At 44.6% G+C, this 24840-nt stretch overlaps 1 protein-coding gene across 2 annotated transcripts in view; it reads left to right on the top strand.

Annotated features, from left to right (window-relative positions):
- The first annotated feature begins 4407 nt into the window (after positions 1-4407).
- The window catches only part of DRAM1 (DNA damage regulated autophagy modulator 1), a 33180-nt gene continuing 12747 nt past the window's right edge, over positions 4408-24840 (top strand). For both annotated transcript variants that reach the window (XR_003998053.1, XM_030544358.1), the window contains exons 1-3: positions 4408-5101; positions 18326-18393; positions 20586-20728. Coding sequence is in view for 1 of the 2 variants with exons in the window: in XM_030544358.1 (XP_030400218.1) it covers positions 4971-5101; positions 18326-18393; positions 20586-20728 (342 nt within the window). In the remaining variant the exon portion in view is untranslated. The remainder of the gene's footprint in view (positions 5102-18325; positions 18394-20585; positions 20729-24840) is intronic.

Raw genomic sequence — 24840 nt, forward strand, 5'->3', positions numbered from 1 at the left:
GTGAAAGAGACATTAACCCTTAGCTATCTGTTTATGACAGTCTGCACTCCTCTGTTCTTTCCTCTCATGTTGGCACTATTATCGTAGCCCTGACCTCTCATGTCAGCTATCACAATTCCCGTATCTTCCAGCTTTTTAAGAAGCACGTTTGTCATACCAGCTCCTGTAGCGTCATCAGTGTCAATAAATTCTAGAAAATGCTCTCTGACAGTCACCATTGCAGGGACATTTTCACTAGGTTTCGTTGTTCTTACAAAACGCACCATTAAAGTAGTTTGTTCCGTATGGCTGATGTCAGGTGTGCAGTCCAGAATAACGGAGTAATATCTTCCAGACTTCAGATCTGCCACAATCTTCTGTTTGACTTTTATTGCTAGTAACTGTATGGTCTCATTTTGCATTTTTTCCAAGGTAATGGCATGTATACATTTCTTGGGTGGTGACTCTTCATAGATGCTCCTGGAATACAGCCTCAAACTCAGCCATCAGCTCCACAATTTTAGTGCCACACAGTGCTTGGTTTTGGGTAGCAAGCATTCTCACAATGGCAATGAGCATTTTCAGAACATTTTGCTAGTAAAGAGACTCTGATGCAATCTCCTCTTGATGCTGATCATCTATGGTGGCTTTTAATCTTAGTCTTATCTCAAGCTCTTTCCACCCATGGAATACTCTCTGGTGATTTGCTGCCTTCTCATGGCATGCCAGATTTCTAGCCAGATTTTTCCAGTTCTTTGTTCCTGTAGAACCCAATGTGGCTGGAACATTAGACTAGAAGAGTTTGCAACAAAAATAGTATGCAGCATTCTGGGTTTTTGAGTACATAAGCCATAGCCTCCCCACTTCGTCACCATTGGGGATTTCCTGCCAATAATGTGTTGTATGAAAACATCTATTTTCATTGTCTTTAGGGAACATGAAGTTTTTCACTTGCTGTGGCCCACGCAGTACAAGGAAGTCCCTCAGGCTGCTGCTCAAGTGGGTCCACAGTCCTGGATCATCTAGACTTAAGGAATAAACTCAGCAGCAGCTGTTTCTTGCACCTCCACCACACTCTTCTCTGATCTACACTTTTCTTCAGGAATGCGCATGGTTACATCCATTTGAGGTGGAGATATGGATGCTGCAGTAGCTGCCAGGTCACCTGCACTCTGACTAACTGGAAGATCAGGCATCTCCTCACCACCCACATCCTCACTGGAGCCAGAAGGCTCACCGTGAACATTTGTGTCTATGTATCTCAGGACAGCTCCTTCCTGCTTAGATAGAAAAACTTCCTTTGATTTCTTTCTTTTTCTGAATGCTGCTCCAGAGGGGCATTTTCTTCTTTCACTCATATCATACCTTTAGTCCCAGATTTGGACCTTAGCGTCCAAAATATGGGGGTTAGCATGAAAACCTCCAAGCTTAGCTACCAGCTTGGACCTGGTACTTGCTGCCACCACCCAAAAAATTAGTGTTTTGGGGCACTCTGGTCCCCCTGGAAAACCTTCCCTGGGGACCCCAAGACCCAAATCCCTTGAGTCTCACAACAAAGGGAAATAATCCTTTTTCCCTTCCCCCCCCTCCAGGTGCTCCTGGAGAGATACACAGATACAAGCTCTGGGAATCCAAACAGAGTGACTCCCCCCCTCTCCGTTCCCAGTCCTGGAAACAAAAGCACTTTCCTCTTCACCCAGAGGGAATGTAAAATCAGGCTAGCAAATCCAACACACACAGATCTCCCCCTGATTTCTTCCTCCCACCAATTCCCTGGTGAGTGCAGACTCAATTTCCCTGAAGTAAAGAAAAACTCCACCAGGTCTTAAAAGAAAGCTTTATATAAAAAAGAAAGAAAAATACATACAAATGGTCTCTCTATATTAAGGTGACAAAAATACAGGGTAAATTGCTTAAAAGAAATATAAATAAACAGCCTTATTCAAAAAGAATACAAATCAAAGCACTCCAGCACTTATATTTATGCAAATACCAAAGAAAAAAAACCATATAACTTACTATCTGATCTCTTTGTCCTTACACTTAGAAACAGAAGATTAGAAAGCAAAAACTACTTCTCCAAAGCTCAGAGAAAGCAGGCAGACAGAAAACAAAGACCTCAGACACAAAATTCCCTCCACCCAAAGTTGAAAAAATCTGGTTTCCTGATTGGTCCTCTGGTCAGGTGCTTCAGGTGAAAGAGACATTAACCCTTAGCTATTTGTTTATGACAACTCAAGACTGCTGTTCTGTGCCAGCTATAGCAGCTCTTGATACTCAGGGTTTTTTTTTTTTAAGATTAGGGTTGGAAGGGACCTCAGAAGGTCATCTAGTCCAACCCCTTACTTGAAGAAGGATCAATCCACAGACAGATCTTTACCCCAGTTCCCTAAACAGCCCCCTCAAGGATTGAACTCACAACCCTAGGTTTAGCAGGCCAATGCTCAAACCACTGAGCTATCCCTCCCCCCTTGGGGGAGGAGGGGACAAATAAGCAGGTTGGTAGCAGGGCATGAGTGAGGGAAGATATCAGTGTCTTAAGGGCCTAACTGGCTCCTACTACTTCAATTGACTGCCTGTTCTCCTCAAGTGGGTTCAGGGAAGCAGCAGGAAACAGGAAGCTCCCTGAGAAGCTGGTGTTAATCAGTCCAGGCTCCTGGGGGTGCTAGAGAGGTACATAAGAGGCTCCTCCTCTCTCTCCCTGCAGCTTTCTGTTATTCCCTCTCACCTTTTCGCTTCCCTGCCTGTTGTCTCTTGTGCCCTCCTTCCTCCAGCACAGCACTTCACCATCTCTATGCATCTAGAGCAGAAAGAATACATATGCACCAGCAGCAGACACAGTTTTCTACACTCTGGTTCCTAGGGGTGCCCCCCCGCCAGTCTGGCACCTGAAGCAGGTGCCTAACTTTATCTCATGGTAAGGCCAACCTTGGCAGAGATCATGATATGGGCCATCTGACCTAGCAGTTAGTCAGAAAAATGAAGTGGGAGTCAGCACCAAAGTTCAGAGGTGGAGTCAGAAACTAGAGAAAAGTACAGGGCTGGAGCAGACCAGAGCTGGACAAGAGCAAGGCAGGACCAAAACTGGGAACAAGGAACACAGCAGTGTTGATTACAGCAGTGGGGCATAAGTATTGAGTTGCAGCTCTTAAATGGAGATTACAGCAGTGGGGCATAAGTATTGAGTTGCAGCTCTTAATCAGGTGATTCTGCTGCAGCACAGCTGGCTCATTTCCTAGCCTGAGCTAGCTAGACTTAGGCTCAGCTGAGGAAACTTTTACTCAACCCAGCCAGGGTTCCTTAGCACCACACGAGTTAGTAGAGCACAGGTGTGGATGGTGAGCAATATAGCAACTGGCCTGTTGTTAAATGGTGTGGCTGCTCTCCATCATGATAGGCTAACACAGGGGTTCTCAGACTTCTGTACTGGTGACCTCTTTCACACAGCAAGCCTCTGAGTGCAACCCCTCCCTTATACATTAAAAACACTTTTTATATATTTAACACTATTATAAATGCTGGAGACAAAGCAGGGTTTGGGGTGGAGGCTGACAGCTTGTGACCCCTCCTCCCATGTAATAACCACATGACCCCCCGAGGGGTCCTGCCCCCCAGTTTGAGAACTCCTGGGCTAACAGAAGGGAAATAATTAGAAACTAGATCACTCAAGGTGATTATATAACAAGATTGTACCATGAAGCTGAAAGGCAGCTGGGAGGGAAGAGATCTAAGGTGTTTCTCTCTCTTCCCCTCTCTTTTTATATAAAATAAATGTTACCATTTGGATGTGTCCCAAAGAATTATCTCGCTACTCTCCTCATCTCCTTATACCAGCTCCGTGCTTAGTGGGGTGATAATGGTGGATAGAGATAGGGGCATTTAGCAGGCCTACCTCAAAAATGCTAAAATTAACTTTGCTGCAGTTAGTCTGAGAGTCAGGGTTTGCTGGTTCACGCCAACTAACCCTGAATTCCTCCGTGCAGGAGACAAAAGGGGAAGCGAGGAGCAGCAATATTCAAGTGCAGAAACGAAAGCGAAAGGGGACCTTGCCATTCAAGTGCTGTACAGCGCCTGTGAACAAACCCGTGGAAGAAGTCTCTGTGTGAACTTAGGGGCAGGGGACGAAAGTACTAGCTGCTTTACAATATTACCAAATAAATCATGAACGAGAGAGGGGAAGACCCACGTCAGCAGGGGGTGGAGAGAGAAAATTCCCTGAATGGGCTTACTTTTAGTGTGTGCAAGGAGCGAAAGGACTAGCTGGCTAAGCCTGGCTGTGCGAATGGATACACCTGTGTGCCTGCCTGCATGTTAGAGGGGATGGGGGGGGGGGGAGAGACACGCGGTGTGTGTGAGGGAGGCAGCCCTGTGTGTGCTGTGCCTGTGAAGAGAAATAGCCGGGGGCGGGGGGGAGGAGGAAAGAGATGACTTGTGTGTGGGAGAGAAGGGAATAGCCCTGTGTGTGTGTGAGGGGACGGGGGAAGGGGCCAGCCCTGTGTGGGGAAGAAGAGGAATAGCCCCGGAGGGAGGGTGGAGAGGGAAAGAGCTGTGCGTGGGAGAGAAGGGAACAGCAGTGTGTGCGTGTGTGTGCGGGGACGGGGGAAGGGGCCAGCCCAGTGTGGGGAAGAAGAGGAATAGCCCGGGAGGGAGGGGGGAGAGGGATAGAGCTGTGCGTGGGAGAGAAGGGAACAGCAGTGTGTGCGTGTGTGTGCGGGGACGGGGGAAGGGGCCAGCCCAGTGTGGGGAAGAAGAGGAATAGGCCAGTGTGTGTGTGGCGGGGACAGACCGCGCAGTTCTGGCTAGGCTGGGAGACCCTCTCTCGGGGTGTCTCTGGAGAGCGGGGGGGCTGGCAGCCGGTCGTGGCTCCTCCGCTGAGCCTTGTCCCATCCGCTTTGTGACTTCACTGGCTCCGTAACAGAGCCCGCTCCTGCCCGCCCGGCGCCTCCCGTGCCGGCCGGGGTGGGCTGCCGCCGCGGACCCCCCGGGGCAGGATGCTGTGCTTCATGCCGGGAGTGGCCTTCATCCCCGCGCTGCTCGTCTGCTGGTCCTCGGCTGCCTTCATCATCTCCTATGTGATCGCCGTGCTAGGGGGGCACGTGGAGCCGCTCGTCCCCTACATCAGGTGGGAGCCCCCCGCCCCGCTCGCTCGAGGGGAGGGGCAGGGGCCGGGCCTTGCCCCCAGGCTGCAGAGCCGCAGGGCTCCGAGGCAGCAGCCCTCGGGCGAGGGGCAGCGGAAATGGGGGCTGGGACCGAAGCGGGGCTGGAGGGAGCTGCAACGCAATACTGGAGGCTGCCGGGGGAGCTGAGAGCTGGAGAAAGGTGGGGCGGGGGCGTGAGGGCTGGAGTGCGGGGACCCCTGGCGGTTGCAGCCCAGGCGGCTGGGGAAAGGTGGAGGGTGCAGCGGGGCGAGGGGCTGAGGTTTTAGAAGCTGGCGGGGTGAGGGCAGGGAGGGGCACTGCGCTGGCATCTCAACGAAAAGGAGAAGGATCCTGCTCCCCTGCCGAGGAGAGTGAGGCAGGGAAGTTGGTCTTGTCCCAGAGCAGAGGCTGGGGTGGCTGCTTGCCTCGGCGGGAGAAAGGAAACACGTGTTGCAGCAGGGCCCCACCTGCCTGTTTTCCACAGCACAACAGAGCCCGTTGGATGCCGGGGAGGCAGGACCGCTCTGCTTATGTCGTTCGTGGTTCTCGCCAGTCCCGCTTCTGCATGACTGCAGAGTACAGGGATTAAACCAGCTGCCCCTGGGGAGTGCCCTACTGAACCCGGTAAAACTCTCTCGGGCATTGGGAGTTTTGCCTGTACCATGATAGCACAATTTGGGCCCAAAGAGCACAACGTGCTTCAAGGATCATTCTAGAGAGTCTGACTCATTTAAGAGCTGGGGTCCTGCAGTGTTTATATTCTGTTTAGAAAGCCCAGAATCTGATATTTTCATTGCTCGGTCTTTTAGTGGATGTCTTTTAAATGTCTTCTTTGTTTATGTGTTGGGTTACTGACCCAAGACTGAAGCAATTTTTATGGAAATGTTTCTCTCTTTCTCACAATTAAACTAGATAGGGGATAAAAGTCATTACATCAGAAGGGGATGGGAAGGCGTATGTGTGAAGTGCTTTAAATATTATATTTTATTTTCTACTTTCATTATTCAATTACAGTTAAATAAAAGGCTAATTACTCCTAGTTTTGACTTTATTAATATTTAACATCTGAATATTTAGTAGAATAATTATCTTGATTTAGTTCCTAGACGGTTAAAAGTGACAAAGGGGAGAAATTGATTTGTTCCCCTTTTTTCCTTTATAGTGTGTAAAAAGGACCTAAAAGACAGTGTGGGGCAAGAGAGATTGTAATTTTTTTCTCCTTCCCTGCTTTATATATATATATATATTTCAAATCCTGTTTCAGCTGGAAGACTATGGCCCCAATCCTGCAAATACTTACATATCTTTATGGACATGAGTAGTTTCATGAGACTACTGTACACACATAAAATTACTCACATGTGTAAGTGTTTGCTAGTTTGAGGCCATGGTGAAAACTGGAAAGCTGGTGTAAATTATGACATCAAAAGACACAAGGAAGATAAGCCATTAAGGGCCTTGGGCCGGAACTTCAAAGGTATTTAGGTGCCTAAAGATGCAGATAGACACCTAGCAGGATTTTCCATTTTTGAAAATGCCACTGCATGCCTATCTGCATCTTTAGATGCCTACACAGCAACTCCTCGCTTAATGTAGTAGTTATGTTCCTGAAAAATGCTACTTTAAGTGAAACAATGTTAAGTGAATCCAATTTCCCCATAAGAATTAATGTAAAGGGGGGCAGGGTTAGATTCCAGGGACATTTTTTTTTCAACAAAGGACATTATATACATATACAGTATACGTTTAAATAATTTTAAACAAACAGTGTAGTAGTGTGCCCACCAATTATGAATGTGAAGCTTGGTTGAGGCAGGGACATTGCGGGGTCAGGGTCCTGGGGCTTACCCCATTACGCCCGCTTGGTGTGTCTGCCAGGAAGGGGCGCGAGGGGGGGGGCACAAGATGGAAGTTTTGCCTAGGGCGCAAAACGTCCTTGCACCAGCCCTGCCCGACCCAACTCCCCAGCTGGAATGCCAGGCAGGCGGGCAGAGTGGGGTGAGCCAAACAACCTTATAACAGAACATTGCATGACTTTAAACAAGTATGTTCTCTAATAGATCAGCAGCTTAATAATGAAACAATGTTAACTGGAATGACTTTAAGTGAGAAGTTACTGTATGCCTTTAAAAATCTTGCCCCTCATCCAAATCCCCCTGAAGTCAATAGAGAGAGTCTCATGGACTTGGATTTCAGTGGTCTTTAGATCAGGTCCAATTGGCTTATGAAAAAGTTGTATTGCTTTACCTATACCTGTATTGTTAAAGTGGTACGACACCAAGGTGTGGACACACTTATGTTGGTATAAAGATGCTTTACAATGATATGGCTATTACCATATGGAAAGAGGAATAATTATCCAGGTCTAAAACATCTTTTTACAAATATAACTATGTTCACACTAGGGCTTTTACAGGCATAACTGTTTGGGTATAAGAAACACCACATCACTAAGGCCTAGTCTACACTACGTGTTTAAACCGATTTTAGCAGCGTTAAACTGATTTAATGCTGTACCCATCCACACAACGAGGCCCTTTATATTGATATAAAGGGCTCTTTAAATTGGTTTCTGTACTCCTCCCCAACGAGAGGAGTAGCACTTAAATCGGTATTACCATAGCAGATTAGGGTTAGTGTGCCGCAAATCGACGGTATTGGCCTCCGGGCAGTATCCCACAGTGCACCATTGTGACTGCTCTGGACAGCAATCAGAACTCGGATGCACTGGCCAGGTAGACAGGAAAAGCCCCGCGAACTTTTGAATTGCATTTCCTGTTTGCCCGGCGTGGAGCTCTGATCAGCACGGGTGGCCATGCAGTCCCAAATCCAAAAAGAGCTCCAGCGTGGACCATACGGGAGATACTGGATCTGATCGCTGTATGGGGAGACAAATCTGTTCTATCAGAGCTCTGTTACAGAAGATAAAATGCCAAAGCATTTGAAAAAAATCTCCAGGCTATGATACAGAGTCCACAGCACAGTGCTGCGTGACAAGCGTAACAGAAAGCCAAAGAATCAAATGGACACTCATGGAGGGAGGGAGGGGGTACTGAGGATTCCAGCTATCCCACAGTCCCCAGCAGTCTCCAAAAATCATTTGCATTCTTGGCTGAGCTCCCAATGCTTGTACAGTCAAACACATTGTCTGGGGTGGTTCAGGGTATAGCTCGTCAATTTACCCCCTCTCCCCCCCCCCTGTGAAAGAAAAGGGAAAAAAATGTTTCTTGACTTTTTTCAATGTCACTGTATGTCTACTGAATGCTGCTGGTAGATGCAATGCTGCGGCAGTGAAGAGCAGTATCCCCTCCCCTCCCCAGTGGCAGATGGTACAATATGACTGCTATCCGTTGTCATAATCAGCCCGTGAGTGCTCCTGGCTGGCCTCAGGTGAGGCCGGCCGGGGGCGCCTGGGTAAAAATAGGAATGATTCCTGGTCATTCCCAGTAGATGGTACAGAATGGCTGGTAACTGTCTTCATCATAGCAACTGGGTGCTGAGCTCCATCAGCCCCCTCCCTTTCATGTGTAAAGAAAATGTTCTGTACTGCCTGGACTATCATAGCAGCGGGATGCTGGGCTCCTCTCCCCCGAACTGCTTAATGTCCTGCCTGGACTATCATAGCAGCGGGATGCTGGACTCCTCTCCCCTGCACCGCTTAATGTCCTGCCTGGCCTAATGGCAGCAGGAGGCTGCCTCCCCCTCATTTTATCTCACTAACAAGTCAATGTTTCTTATTCCTGCATTCTTTATTACTTCATCACACAAATGGGGAGACACTGCAACGGTAGCCCAGGAGGGTTGGGGGAAGCTGGGAAGCAACGGGTGTGGTTGTTGCAGGGGCACCCCCTAGAATGGCATGTAGTTCATAATTTCTGCGGGATCTGACACGGAGCAGCTGTGCTCTCTGGTTCTCTAGTACACTTGCCCCATATTCTAGGCAGGACTGACTCTATTTTTAGATACAACATAAAGGAGGAAATGTCCCGGGATTCATTCCCATATTTGTATTTGCGCCCCTGGCCAACCTCAGCCGGGGGCGCCCATGACAGCAGCAGACAGTACAGAACGACAGATAACTGTCATCTCATTTCTAATTTACAATGGCGCAGCAGACGGTACAGAACGACTGATAACCGTCTCTGCTATCATGCAAAGGCAAATGAATGTTGCTGTGTAGCGCTGCAGTACCACCTCTGTCAGCGGCATCCAGTACACATACGGTGACAGTGACAAAAGGCAAAACAGGCTCCATGGTTGCCATGCTATGGCGTCTGCCAGGGCAATCCAGGAAAAAAGGGCGCAAAGTGATTGTCTGCCATTGCTTTCCCAGAGGAAGGAATGAGTGACAACATTTACCCAGAACCACCCGCGACAATGATTTTTGCCCCATCAGCCACTGGGATCTCAACCCAGAATTCCAAGGGGCGGAGGAGACTGCGGAAACTATGGGATAGCTACGGAATAGCTACCCCCAGTGCAACGCTCCAGAAATCGACACTAGCCTCGGACCATGGACACACACCGCCGAATTAATGTGCTTAGTGTGGCCGCGTGCACGCGACTTTATACAATCTGTTTTATAAAACCGGTTTATATAAAATCGGAATAATCCCGTCATGTAGATGTACCCAACTAAGATAGTTATATCAGTAAAACTTTTTTAAGTGTAGACCAGGCCTAAGTGACTGTTGCATCTTATACCGAACACAATCATGTAACTCAGGCCTGCACAACTCGTAAAGTGGCGAGGGCCACATTACTCCAAAGAAAACAACAGAGGGTTGAAATCTCCCGGCCCCGCAGAAACACCCCGCCCCAGGGCCGACCAGCCCTACAGAAACAAACCCTCCTTCCCCAGTGCCACCCCACCAAAACAGCTGTGGGCCAAAAAGGAAAGTTGAGGGTGGGGAGGTGATACTTTATTTTAAATCAACCAGGGGCTCCCAGCTGAAGAGGTGGCTGGGAGTCCTCAGGGTCAAATTAAAGGGCCTGGGGCTCCAGTGGCTGGGGGAACCCGGCAGGGCCAGCTTTAGGTTTTTTGCTGCCACAAGCAAAAAAAAAATTGGCTCCCTCCTGTACTCTCCTGCTGCCCCAATCCTGGGCTCTCCCCCCACCAACCCACACACACCCCCTGCCGCCCCAGCTTTGGGCTTACCCCTTTCTTCCCCACCAGTGCCCTCCCCCCACCCCGCTGCTGCCCCAGCCCTGGGCTCCCCCTCACCAGTGCCTCCCCCGCCCACACCTCCTGCATCCCCAGTCCTAGGTCACTGATAACGCTCCCAGGGCGGGTCATTCAGCAGGAATTTTGGATGTGCACAAAACACTGACAGGATTGGTTCCCATATGGTTACAGAGCTGCAGTAATGTGGAACAATTTTCAGTTTGTGTGATTGGAGGATATTTGGATGCATATTATAAGACTGTCCTCCGTAAATGAGGAAAAGTTGAGGTGCCTTTATTATTCTTTTGTTCCACTCTTTCTTTCTATGGGGAATTTGCCAATGCAATATCACTATCTTCCTTTTAAACAAACAAAAAGGCAATGGCTGTTGAAAATAGCAATTCCAGTCCTAATAAGCATTTCTTGCTCAATTTTATCCTACTTTTTCTACCGCAAATTACAGTGGATCAGTATATTTGATTTGGGAGAAATGAAGTAACAGCTGCCCAAAGTGAGCTTGAGCACTCCTGAATTTTGAGGTGTTCAAATCTGGAAGGCAGGTGCTGGAGTGGGGGGTTGTGGGCTCCACGGAGGAGCATGGCAGCAACGTATCTGGAGCTGCATGGAGCCAGACACGCTGGTCTGAGTGGCACGGTAAGGGAGCTCGGGGTTGGGGAAGGGGTAGGGGGTTCCAGGGGGCAGTCAAGGGACAGGGAGCAGTGGTGGTTGGATGGGGCAGAGGTTCAGGGAGGCAGTCAGGGGACAGGCAGCAGTAGGATAGGCATGGGAGTCCCAGGGGTTTATCAGGGGACAGGTAGAGGGTGGGGTCCTGGGGGAAAGTTGGGGGGGGTCTCAGGAGGGGGCAGTTGGGGACAAGGAAAAGGGAGGCTTAGATAGGGGCTGGGTCCCAAGGGGCAGTTGGGGCAGGGGTCTTGGGAGGGGGCAATTGAGGGACAAGGAGCAGCAGCATTTAGATAGGGGCTGGAGTCCTGGGGGGCAGTTAGGGGCAGGAGCCCCAGAAGAGGGGTATCAAGGGACAAGGACCAGTGGTGTTAGATAGGGGGTGGTGGTCCTGGGGGGCAGTTGGGGCAAGGGTCCGGGGAGGGGGCAAACAGTGGCCGCGTGCTGGGATTCAAAGAGCTCTGGGCTGCCCGCAGCCGCAGGGAGCCATGAGCCCTTTAAATCCCAGCCGCGACTGGGAATCTCTGCAGGCAGCCCAGAGCCCTTTGACTCCCGGCCGCGGCTGAGATTTAAAGGGCTCTGGGCTCCCTGCAGCTGCCGGCAGCCCAGAGCCCTCTGACTCCCGGCCGCAGCTGGGATTTAAAGGGCTCTGTGCTCCCCGCGGCTGCAGGCAACCCAGAGCCATTTGATTCCTGGCCGTGGCTGGGATTTAAAGGGCTCTGGGCTCCCTGCGGCTGCCGGCAGCTCAGAGCCCTCTGACTCCCAGCCGTGACTGTGGGCAGCACAGAGCCTTTTGATTCCCGGACGTGGCTGAGATTTAAAGGGCTCTGTGCTCCTCGTGGCTGCGGGCAACCCAGAGCCTTTTGATTCCTGGCTGCGACTGGGATTTAAAGGGCTCTACACTCCCCGCCACTGCGGGCAGCCCAGAGCCCTCTGACTCCCGGCCGCGGCTGAGATTTAAAGGTCTCTGGGCTCCCCGCGGCTGCCGGCAGCCCAGAGCTCTTTGCTTCCCGGCCACGGCTGAAATTCAAAGGGCTCTGGGATGCCCACAGAGCACCGTGTGCGGGGGATTTAGAATCCCTTCGTGGCAGCCCGCGGGCCGTATGTTATGCAGGCCTGATGTAACTGTTTACCTTGTTCTTCTCACACTCCTCCCTGATTCATCTGTTTTTCTCCATTTATTGTCTTAACATACAGGCCCTACTTCTGTAAATATTTACATGCTTATCTTTAATTGCTTCTTTGCTTAAATGTTTGTAGGATTAGGCTGTAAGAGTGTAAGCTCTTTGGAACAGAGACTCAGGCATTTTAAATTACACATATGTATGTACCTTGCATAGCACAACTGGGGCCCTGATCAGAGCCTCTAGAGCAGGGGTCGGAAACCTCTGGCACGCAGCTCGCCAGGGTAAGCCCCCTGGCAGGCTGGGCTGGGCCAGTTTGCTTACTTGCCGCGTCCGCAGGTTCGGCTGATTGCGGCTCCCACTGGCCATGGTTCGCTGCTCCAGGCCAATGGGGGCGGTGGAAAGCCGTGGCCAGCACATGCCTCGGCCCACGCCGCTTCCCGCAGCCCCCATTGACCTGGAACGGCGAACCACAGCCAGTGGGAGCTGCGATCGGCCAAACTTGCAGACACGGCAGGTAAATAAACTGGTGCTTACCATGGCGAGCCACATGCCAGAGGTTGCTGACCCCTGCTGTAGAGGCTACTGCAATTCAAATAATACATAATACTAATTAAGAGGGGAAGAGAGATTTATTCCATTTAAAACAACATTGTATATTTATTTACACCTATTTAACTTCAGTGACTGACGTTAAGGGGAGAGAGAGTTCAATGGTTTGAGCATTGGCCTGCTAAACCTCAAGTTATGAGTTCAATCCGTGAGGGGTCACTTAGGGATCTGGGGCAAAATCACTACTTGGTCCTGTTAGTGAAGGCAGGGGACTGGACTCGATGACCTTTCAGGGTCCCTTCCAGTTCTATGAGATAAGTATATCTCCATATATTATTATTCTGAGTACAGAAAGCCTTTGGCCTTGTAGACACAAAAATTGTACTGCTGTAACTATATACTCCTGGGGCCATTCTGCACCAAAAAGTTAAAAATTCTACAAATTTTGGTTTTCAAAATAACACTACCTAATCATGACAGTTTCAATTAATTTGGTAATTTATTTCAAAATACCTGTCAGCAAGTATGTCTGTAACAATACAGAGACACACACAAATTCCACAAGGAGTGGAGAGTTAAAGAAACCCCTATAACAACCCATTTCCTGTTTCTCTGCCCCCAACCCCCCAAGCAAAGCTGGGGAGCAGACATCCACTACCCCTCCTCCCCAGAGCCCAACCACGGGGCTCCCCCAACCCTCTTCCCCCTGGAGCCCAGTGATCCATCCAGAGGGAGAAACAGCCTGATGCTCGGTCCCAGTCTTACATGGACTTTTCTCCACGCCACCCTCTCTTACCCTTAAGGCATCCTGGGAACTGCAGCTGCCAGAAATACTCTAGCTCAGTGGTGGGCAACCTGCAGCCACTAGGAGCTGCGGGTGGCCATGCAAATGTAAGCAGTCTGGCGGCCCGCCAGTGGATTACCCTGACGAGCCACATGCGGCCGCAGGTTGCCCACCACTGCTCTGGTACCCTCTCTGTCCCCCAGCAAGGTCTTCTATGTGCAAGCTGGGCTCTGCTGAGTCCAGTTGCCCCTAGTGGCAGCTAGCAGCACTGCAGCCCATTTCTGTGGGGGGAAGGAAATTTTGTGCATACGTTAGTTTCTGCAAAATTCTGCATTGCGCAGTGGTGCGGAATTCCCCCTGGAGTAAACTATATCAGTATAGCTAAAGCAGTACAACCCCCCTAGTTTGGACACAGTATTACTTATGTAAAGGTGTTTATTCTAGTATAGCTCTTCCCTACAATAGGAAGGGAAATAAGATATACCAATTTAAACTTAAAGCACCTTTATAGTGGTGTTACTGTATCCACAGTAGGGATTGTGCTGGTATAACTTTTGGTTTAAAAAAGAAATCACACTCCTAACTGACACAGTTATATCAGTGCTAGAACTGTATGGAGATTAGGCCTAGGTTATAGATTCAACACCTTTACCCTTCAATAAAGGTGTTAAGGTCTCACATTAAATATCCTTCTGTCTCCTAGGAGATCTTCAAATAAAACTAGGGAAGACCAGACTTTATAATCTTGATATGTCTAAGATTTTAAATAAATAAATAATCAGGAAAATAAATTAGATTAAAAACACTTCAGACTCTCTTTATTCATCAGTAAGAGGTGGGTGTGGAGGGGAAGGACACAAGCTTAATTTAACTGAAATCCTTTGCAGGTCACTTCTGAGACCTTTGTCACATACACCATTAGACAAATTTGGCCTCAGGTCTGCTAGCATTTGTACAGCCATAGTTCCTGAATGAGTGGATGAAGAGATGAAAATATGCCCTATCATTTCAGAGCAGCATAGAATTGCATTGGTGGAACAGGATATGCAGCAAAATTTGGCATACAATTTTTTAATAGTTCTGAACTCAACTGATTTTGATAGAAGGCTGATTCAGCATTTTGTGTGCTTCAGGATGATATGGTGATTTTTGCCTGATAGCTGTAACACATTTTTTGACCGTTTAGTACTTGGTTCGTTCCTTTAGTTTAATAGATAGCTGAATCATGGGATTCAGCCATAAGTTAGCATGATTAAAGTGAAAGGGGAAGAATGTTGCAAGATATTTCAGTTGTGCAATATGTAGTCTTGGCTCATTTACTGGATATTAAAAAATGAACTAGTTCTCTAGGAAGAGTTTCAGTTAGACAAAGGAGCAGGATATTATCAGGTTCAAGTTTTCAGTTATAATACTTTTTATTTTATAAATACCCATATATGTCCACTCATAGCTATTTCAGTTGTATTTCTTTATAATGTAACAGATATCATGTTAAGACATAGGACTTGTCTACACTAGCCAGGACACCTATATTAATATCTTCCTAGTAAACTGCTTAAACACAGTTCTTGTTAGGAAACTTCACTGTCTATCATATACAGAACCTAAAATGGGGAGTGGATGTAGGATGGATGGTAAGTCCTTTCCTTTATGCTGCTCAGAATCTAAACTGATCTTTACAAAAAGCTTGAAGTCACCCTGTAGGATGCATTGGGTTGAATTTTCTGGCTCATTTTTAACTTGGTGGTTTGAATACTCAGTGTCAGATTCCTAAGGATATTTTCTGCAAGATGGTACTTTTTCAGTCAATGAATGTCATAGTTCCTTGTTATGATAAATGTTGGGATTTCATTTTGAAGCAGAAGAATTTGACTCTATAATAGGCATATTTTCTGACAGTGAGTGTAAATATTTTGGATCTTAAATATTCATTCTCTTTCCCCTCCATACACTTTAAAATAATAGTTAATTCAGCAGAATTCTGAGTGGCAATTTTAAACATTATCACTTTTCACTAATTCCCTCATGTTATCCACAATGCGTTACCCTTACCTGTACATTATTGTAGATTAAATTAATAGCAGATTTTGTTTCATATGAGCTCTATGGTTTTTTCCATTTAAAAATTTCTATATGATGACTGTAATTTCATTTTAAATCTTTCTCAACTACAGGCTAAAGCAAATCATTTATGTAAAGTATCTACAGTAGTGATCCTGAAAACATCAGTTATGCATTTTAAGTTTTCATTTCATGTTAGTTTTATTCTTTATAGTGAAAAGTATAGAATTACAATGATTTTGTCCCTGAAAATCCAGTACTGTACCTTATGGTTACATTGTAGATGTGCCTATGATAGTTGTGGTCTGAAAAAACAATCATTTTTAAATACTGTACATATTTGAATATACACAGCACTGATTTTCTTTGAAACTGTAGAACTCTATACAATTTAGTTTGACAGCTTTAATTCAATAATGGATGGAGCTCAGTACAATATAAAATTATTTAGACTGCTCTTAAAATGTGAAGTGTTCCCAGAATTTCAAATAACTGCATACTTCACGTATGCAGATTCCATTCCCTTCTCACCTGAAGCTCTTCAAAGGCTTTGAAGTAACCATGGTTCAGTACTTGGGTTGCATAGAGAAGTTTCTAATTTGCAGAAGTACTCCAGAATTGTCTCAAGTGGCTTATTTTGCAAGTAAGTCTTCTGCCATTTTTATAAAACTGCTCCAGGCTCATAAGGAAAATATAAAAAATGCAAGGTTAAAAAGGCCCTGATAATTAAAGCAAAGATTAAGGACGGCATTCAAATACACCTATGCCATTAAATGGGAAATTAAGGCAACTTCATTGTTTTTAGGAGGTTCGCTGTCAGGTAAGATATGTGTGATTATTAAAAAGAATGTGCTGTAGCAAGGCTTTAACAACCATAATAACTAAAAGATAAGATTAATAGAAAATCTTAACGTTGTCCTGAGAGGCTGTAGAAACTCTAAGACATTGATTTAAATGCTGAAGTGTCAGAAGCTATTGCTCTCTGACCCCTATTAGAATTTTTATCCATATGTGCTGAGAATCTGTATTGAATGTTTTCAGTATTAGTTTCAACAACTTCAGAAAGAAAAGGACTCAGATCACTATCTTCAATGTATCCATCTAGTTTCTTACCATTCTTGACTAGCTAGCCTAATTTGCAAGGAAGTGATAGACAGGCGATGCACATCAACCTTTTGGGGGCAGAGGGAGATTGTGATTTTCTGATTTAATTTTGAAGGTCTATTTCCAGTCTTCCTACTTGAAGTAAACACGATGGCCAAACTTTTTTTAAAAACAGCCACTGACTTGGGGTGCCTTGGTTCTTTTGGATACCTGATTTGAGGGAATGGTGTTGAGCACCCACAGTTTCAGTTGAAGTCTATGAGAGCTACAGATGCTCAGTACTTATGAAAATTGAACCAAGCTGGGCAGTCAAAAACCTTGAAGCAGCCAAGTCAGTGGCCACTTTTGAAAATTTGGTTGTAAATAAATGGAAGTGGCAGAATAGAATGAATCTAAGTACAATTAAATATTCTATATTAGTTTTCTGGGTGTTTGACCTCTTTTCTTTCTGTCATGATAAAATAAGGAATTGTTTGTCACATCAGTGGTTACAAGAATGAAGACTTCCCAAAATTACTGAGAAGGTGAATTTGTGGCTTCTTTCAAGAAGATAACCAGTAAGCAAAGTAGAAGGAGAGCAGTGGGTACATACCACTAAAGTGAACTGCTTGTTCAATGTGCAGTACCAGCAAGGATCATTACAGTGTATAGTGTTTAGTAGACTATAATTATATGTATACTGTAAGACCTACATTTATTTATTCCTGGAATTTTAGCAAGAACCTTGACATTTTGGACATTAAATGACAATGCTTTTTATAGTGCGGGTGCTGAGAGCCATTGAACCAAACTGTGAACAATGTATATGGGGAAAACCACTTCAAGCCAGGGGGTGTGGCAGCACCCCTAGTTCCAGCATCCATGTATTCCTGAAGAGAAGACTTGTGTGGATATAGCAGAGACTACCTTACTAAAGTGCCTCTAATAAAATTGTTTTACTAAACATAATAGCAAGCTAAGGAGGGAAAATTGCAGAATTATGTTTTGAACCACTTCCAGGTTTGAATGTTAACAGTGCGCGATAGTCTTGATTCTCCTTTCACTTTACAGCAGTTTCACGTTCATTTAATATCATTGATTTCAATGGAGTTAGTCCTGATTTCTATTATGTAAATGAAAGGAGAATTGGGGCCCCGCAGCTCTATCATTTTAATGTAGCTGCTTCGTCCTTTTATCAGTCAAAGGCAGATCCACACATGTAGAGAGAGCAGGATACTGGAAATGAGGGCTGGGGTGTGAATCAGAGTACAATTCTGTCCTTTGATAGCAGAACTATCCATAGGATCCAACGGTCCAACACAGAATCATATGTTCCCACAGGCCTGCATACTGTCGATTGCCGTTGTCTTAACTACAGTACTAGCTTAGCTGGCAATTGACATATAAAATGGCATTGACAGTGCCATCCTCCGTAAAGTCCACCAATGTCCTTCTAACTAGTTGCCGTTCATAGATACCTGTTGTGTAACTCCAGATCATCACAGCTCTGTATGAGTGATGGATTGGGGGAGGGATATAATCCAGAGACTGTGGTCTATGGTAAGATAACAGTTTTTTCACCCCAAAATAAACATTCAGTTCAACCAGTAAAGTCTTAGACAGGTAACAGAGGACATTATATTTCCTTGTTTAAATGTCTGTCTTCTTAAAATAAAACCTCATATAAATAACATTTATTTTAGGGAATTGTAGTATAATTTAGGACTTCAATCTTACAAGCTTGTTCTTCTTGTTTTAGTGACACAGGAACAAAACCTCCAGAAAGTGGCATCTTTGGGTTTATGATTAATATTTCAGCATTTTTAGGTATGTATGGGGTATTTGGTCTGAGCATATCTAGGGCCAAATTCTGTCTGAATATCAGAGAATCTGGATCTAGAAGTAGGATGAGTAACAGAAGCTGGTTGCCCCTATTCCAGTCCCCACAAAATACTGCAGAGAACCTACTCCGGAACACTATACAGGGCACTGCAGAGTGCAACTTAGGGGTCAGTGAGTGTAGAGTAGGGGTGGGCAAACTATGGCTCAGGGGCCACATCCGGCCCTTCAGACATTTTAATCTGGCCCCCGAGCTCCTGCTAGGGAGAGGGGTCCGGGGCTTACCCTGCTCTGGTGCTCCAGCCAGGGCTTGCCTTGCTCTGGCACTCCAGCTGGGGCCTCCGTGCAGCTCCTGGAAACAGCAGCATGTCTCCCCTCCAGCTCCTATGCATAAGGGCAGTCAAGGGGCTCCATAGCTCCCATTGGCCGGGAACCAGCACATTTTTAAAATGCTGGTTTTGTGTACTTTGAATTGATTTGAATATCCATTCAAATAGATTGACACAAATCACAAGTAAAAATTAGGCATCATCTAGTAAATAAGAAATGCACCATTCATTATTTTCTAACATAATAAAAAATGTAAAAAATAAGAATCTGAATACATGTAAATTAAGCTGTGTAATTACTTAAATAAATGTGTGTAGATATAATGTAGCCTCCTGGTGGGCGAAAAGAAGAAATGATTTAGGATAAAGGCTATGTTTAGTTGTAAATCAACATATTTCAATGATTACCACCAATTTGAATCAGTCTGTCTTAGGAAATTAACTAAAAAGTACAAGTACACAATTAAAATTGATTATTTGAATCCAGGTTTCCTGCTTGCTGATTAAAATCATGATCAAAATCAGTGATTTAAATTGCTTTGATTTAAATCAATCCACCCTGTCCATCAGGAATCTTGCAGCGGGGCCAGGAGTCCTGAATCAAAGAACTGCAACTGACTGTGCACTCTCCTCTCATCTGATGGAGTGAGGAATCCAGACCTGCGTATTTATGCATATATGCTCCCCAACCCCAAAATAGTCTCTATACACAACCTTCTTCTCCAATTATATCTCCTCTAAGGACCTATCTGCATAGGCAAGTTTACTATGTTCAGGGCCGCCCAGAGAGGGGGGCAAGAGGGGCAATTTGCCCCGGGCTCCCACGAGAGTTTTTTGGGGGCCCTGGAGCAGGGTCCTTCGCCAAAGTGCCCGAGGATCTGCGGCGGGGGGGGGGGGGTCCTTCTGCCCCGGGACCTGCCACCGAAGTGTCAGGTCTTCAGCGGCAATTCAGCGGCGGGGGGCCCCAGGCCCCCTGAATCCTCTGGGCAGCCCTGACTATGTTGGGGAAATTGTGTATAATGCTGTATGATTTGTTCTTCCCTTTGTAGACAGGACCTGAGTTATGAACTGTGTTACAATGTTATTCTTTACAGCGCTTGATTTACAACATTGACCCCATCCTGTTATAATGCATTTCGCTGATGTAGTCAATTTTCATATGTAAATAGGTCCTTGAGAGGAATTAATTGAGTTTTAGGGCCTATAGATTGAGTATCAGAGCCTAAAGACAGTGATATTTTTTGGCAAAAAATATCCATATACACTAGTTTGCAGGGTTCTAATGGCAAGGGCTAGTCAGAATTGGGCCCCAAGAGTTGAGAACAATTTCAGATAACATAACTGAGTGCATTTTTTCCCTATTACTTACATCCAACAAAGAAGCTATATGCTGATAATTAACAGATATAGTTTCTGAATATAGAGCTCTATCAGGGCAGACTAAAGTCTAATAAACTGTCCATCTTCCAACTTAGTGCTCATCTCCCTGTCATAACCTATCCTGATGGGGGCTGCATGGTTGTCAACATTCTCTTCTCTCTAAAATCCAAATTGTAAAGAGACTGAAATGACCCTGTTTCCTAAATTGTCCCAAAGTAATTTATGGGGGCAACTGGGGAAGATAGTATTGAGGACAGCCCTTCAAAATGGCATCTGAAAATAATACATGTAGAACTTACTACTTTTTAGTCCCCATTCCCACTCCCATCACAGTAGAATTAGAGAAAATATAATTCAGTGGATAGTGGTTTTAAGTTAATTTTGTAAATGTATATGCAATTTCACCAAAGAAAATGAAATGTATAACATAATTGCATAGTAAATTAAAATAAATGTTTTGCATTTTTTTAGGTGCAGCTACAATGTACATCAGATATTTAATTATAGAGAAGCAAAATGAATCATCAAATTTTATGAGTCCTTCATGTAACTTAATTACATTATGTATTGGATTGCTGGGCTGTATTGGAATGGGCATTGTTGCAAATTTTCAGGTATGGTCCAATTTGAATCACAAATCTAATTTTAAAAGTTTTAACCATAAAAAATTATAGATCTAAATGGTTAATACTGTATTTATGGATTAGTAAATTAACACCATGAGAAACAATGTCCTTTTTTACTTCTATCTGTTCCACTAGTCTTTCAAAGGAAATATTTGGCTCCTAACTCTCTTAAGGTCAGGTTTCACACTAGAAACTTTTGCCTGTGTAGCAGTATCCGTTAAGGGTGTGATTTTTGGTGACATTTCTATTCGAGCAAAAGCTCTGCTGTAGACATAGTTAGACTGGCATAAAAGTGCTTTTACCTGTTTAGCTTATTCTATTATTCTTGTATCAGCACTCCTTTGCTGATATTAGTTACTCTAGGCAGGTTTGCTGGTATAGATATACTGGCAAAACCTTCTTTAGTATAGGATAGCCTTATTGACAGGTAAAGAAAGGTTAATAGCACCAGTCTGCAAGTTATCACTCCAGTGGAACAAGTGATCTGTTAAGCCTTTCAGGTTTGGTGTGGAGGGCAAAACATATTAGGTCTTGTCTACCTTAGCTTTATTGGCAAACCGTCCTATTGTTGTTTCAGCATATACCAGCAAAAGCTGGGACTGCTTATATGCTTAAAGTTAGGCACAAGTGAAAGTACTTTCCTTTTTTGAATGAGGATGGACTTAAGCATGTGTTTACATGTTTTGCTGAGTCAGGGCGCATAAGAACATAGAAGACCATGCAGTTTAGAAGGATATGTGAAGGTAGATGTGCCCCAGAGCACAGAAACTTTGCAACTGTAAGAAGTAGTGGGTTGTGAGCTAGGCTGAAGTTTGTGTGTATGTGCAACTTGCATCTTCCCGCTGCCTGAGAAAGTAAGTCTTGTTCTAAGAACACTTGAGTGGAAATATTTTGTTTTTCTGTTGCAAGCCATTACAGTTTATACTGTAAAATTATAAGCAAATGACTAGTATAATTTACTAATCCCATGTCTTTGTCCACTTCTCTTTCTTTTAAAAATAAAACAGCCCACTTCCTGATCTTAAAGATACTTGACCACATTGGGTAATTAGTGTTCTCATAGAGCAACAGAACACACATCACCCATTTAGAGACCAAGTAAACGTATATTTTGATCTTGATGGTGCAGCTAATCAGCTTACCTGTCAACTGATACCATGCAGGATGCAGCAGACTCCAATTTGGGCTTCAAACTCAGGATTTATTATGCTCCCCAGGCTGGTAGACAGTGGGGACATTGCAGAGGTGAGAGAAAAGTCTGTACCTATTTTAGGAGTGCTGATTAGCAGGGAGGGAGACTGGCTGTTCTACTAAGAGAACTTCTGGGCCCGATGGACACTGTGAGGTTCTAATATCACTTACTTCCTAATATGCGTCTCATGCTTGCTTTCCGTATTGTCCTGCTTCACCTCAAACATTTTAACTGCAAATATTTGTGAGGTATCTTGAACCTGAAATAGCCCCTCCCTTTGCTACTGCCCACTTGCTGGTAGCACTCTTCATGCTCCTAAGATGCCAGGTCTACTCCTGGTGGGTCCCCTCCTCTTTCTCTCAATACATGCTGTGGAGAGCAGAGCAGAGCAGATACAGAGCAGAGAGCGAGAACCACTGGACCAGACACAAGAAGTGTTACAGGAACAGAGTTGGCAATATCAGTTTGAAATCTTGCAGTACAGAAGGTCTAGAAATATTTTATTTGAAAAATACAATAATGAACTTCTCCTAGCCCTGGTCCTTGACCAGAGATCAGAAAGAAAAATTTTGATCTCTGCCTATGATCTCTTTTGTCATCTATTTTTTATTTTAACTTTCTCTCTCCAACTCTTCTGTTCTTTCTTTAAAAGTTTCTTAAATAGGTTTTGGGATCTTGTCAGAAAGCATGAGACGAGTTCTCACAGATTCTGACATTCCTTATTTTACTATTTGTACTGCAATACAAACCAGTCATGGCCCCATCGTGCTTCATGCTGTACAAACACATAATAAGATACAAGTCCCTGTCTCAAACAGCTTACAGTCTAAAGAGACAAGACAGGAAAAGGAAGTATCATCCCCATTTTGCAGTCAAGAGAAATTGTGGTTTTTTTATTGAAGGTCACACAGGAAATCTGTTGGAGTGCTGGGAATTGAACCCTGATCTTCTGGGACCCATGCCCATATCTTAATCACAAGACCATGTTACCTCTCTGAAAGTTACTTCTTAGCTAGATGAAAATGAGACAACAAGCAAAGTTTCATTATTACTTCACTTTCCTTCTCTGTGCTGGACGAGGAAAGGAATACACAGAATTGCATGGGAACTCTTCAGAGAGTAACTAAAGTAAAAAATCTAAATTCCACCATTTTCCCCAATTCCTTTCTAGCTTGAGAAAGGCATTCTACACAACAGTATAAACTCCTGCGAGAGGTGCAAAAGGCCATCCAAACCAAGTGTTTTGCAATCATTGCAAAGTTCCTGTGTTAGGGCTTCTGCAAACCTAGTATAAAATCAGTTGAGTATGTCCCTTGAGGGGGAAAAAACTGTGGGATGTTATGAAATATTTATTTAATCTTCCTTGGGATGTCATGTAGCCTGCTTACCTTATCAATAATTTGCCAAAAGCCAGAGCCAAACAGTATGCTTCAATAATTTACAGCATTTTGCAGTTTACCAGCTTTGATTTCACCTCTGAAATCTGCATATTTGAACTTTAATTTATTATTATGACTATCCTTGTATAGTAAAGTTCGTTCTTAGTACAGGAATGGCAATATACAAAAACCTGTAGGAGAGCACTTCAACCTCCCTGGCCACACTATAGCAGACCTTAAGGTGGCCATCCTGCAGCAAAAAAACTTCAGGACCAGACTTCAAAGAGAAACTGCTGAGCTTCAGTTCATCTGCAAATTTGACACCATCAGCTCAGGATTGAACAAAGACTGTGAATGGCTTGCCAATTACAGAACCAGTTTCTCCTCTCTTGGTTTTCACACCTCAACTGCTAGAACAGGGCCTCATCCTCCCTGATTGAACTGACCTCGTTATCTCTAGCTTGCTTGCTAGCACACATATATATACCTGCCCCTGGATATTTCCATTACATGCATCTGAGGAAGTGGGTATTCACCCACGAAAGCTCATGCTCCAAAACGTCTGTTAGTCTATAATGTGCCACAGGATTCTTTGCTGTTCTTAGTACAATTAATCTGTTTCAAGCCATTTACTGAGTATAGAATGCATTAATAATTCATTGTTTGCCAGTTTCCTCCCGTGACTTAATGTGATCATATATACTGTAGGTTTTTATATACTGAAAGTAGAAGATTTCTCATTTGGCGTGGAGGAAACCATTTTAATGAGGCACGAAGACAGAAACATATTTTTTGTTGGAATGGAGAGGCTATAGTCCCATCTTTTTATTCTGCCATGTTTGTTATGGGACTTTCTGATAACAAACTCAGTCATATATTGTTAGGTCACAATATAGGGACATTTTGTTTTGTACACAGTGTTGTGCTTGTATAGTAACCTAACAATGTACAATTGTGTATAGGGAAGGAACGGAGAAGAACAGTAATAGTCAACCAGAGAGAGCTGAGGAGAGAAGAGAGATAAGGCCTGTGAATTAGCAAATCCATGGATGGTTTTAAAAACTGAGGAATACAGTTTTGCAAGTAGTAAACATTGGATGTTTCAGGCTAAAAGGTCTCCAGTGCGGTGTCCAGCTCTGTTAATATTATCTTCAGGCAATATTTTGTAACAAAAGGTTTACATGCTGTATAAATTAAATCATATAAATCATGCTTTGCATCTTAAAAATAATCCCAAAGAATCAGTATATTTGAAAATGCAGGAAAAATACTATAGTAGGGCTGAATGAGACTGCTCTGGGGCCGGGGGACTTTATTCTTTCCCTCTCCAAAACAAATTGCAACATGTTTTGTGAAAACACTTCAATTTCACACATGCTGCGAATTTTATAATTTGCTTTTATCTACACAAATCTTGTGAGCTCTGTTGTTAATTTTTAATCAGCAAAATTAGTTGTAAGGAAAGTTTTTTGGTCATTTTGGTACTGGGGAAGGCAGGATGGAGAGTATAATTGTAATGGTATTGCTCC

This window comes from Gopherus evgoodei, chromosome 1 (assembly GCF_007399415.2).
Source record: "Gopherus evgoodei ecotype Sinaloan lineage chromosome 1, rGopEvg1_v1.p, whole genome shotgun sequence".
In the NCBI taxonomy this organism is placed as follows: domain Eukaryota; kingdom Metazoa; phylum Chordata; order Testudines; family Testudinidae; genus Gopherus; species Gopherus evgoodei.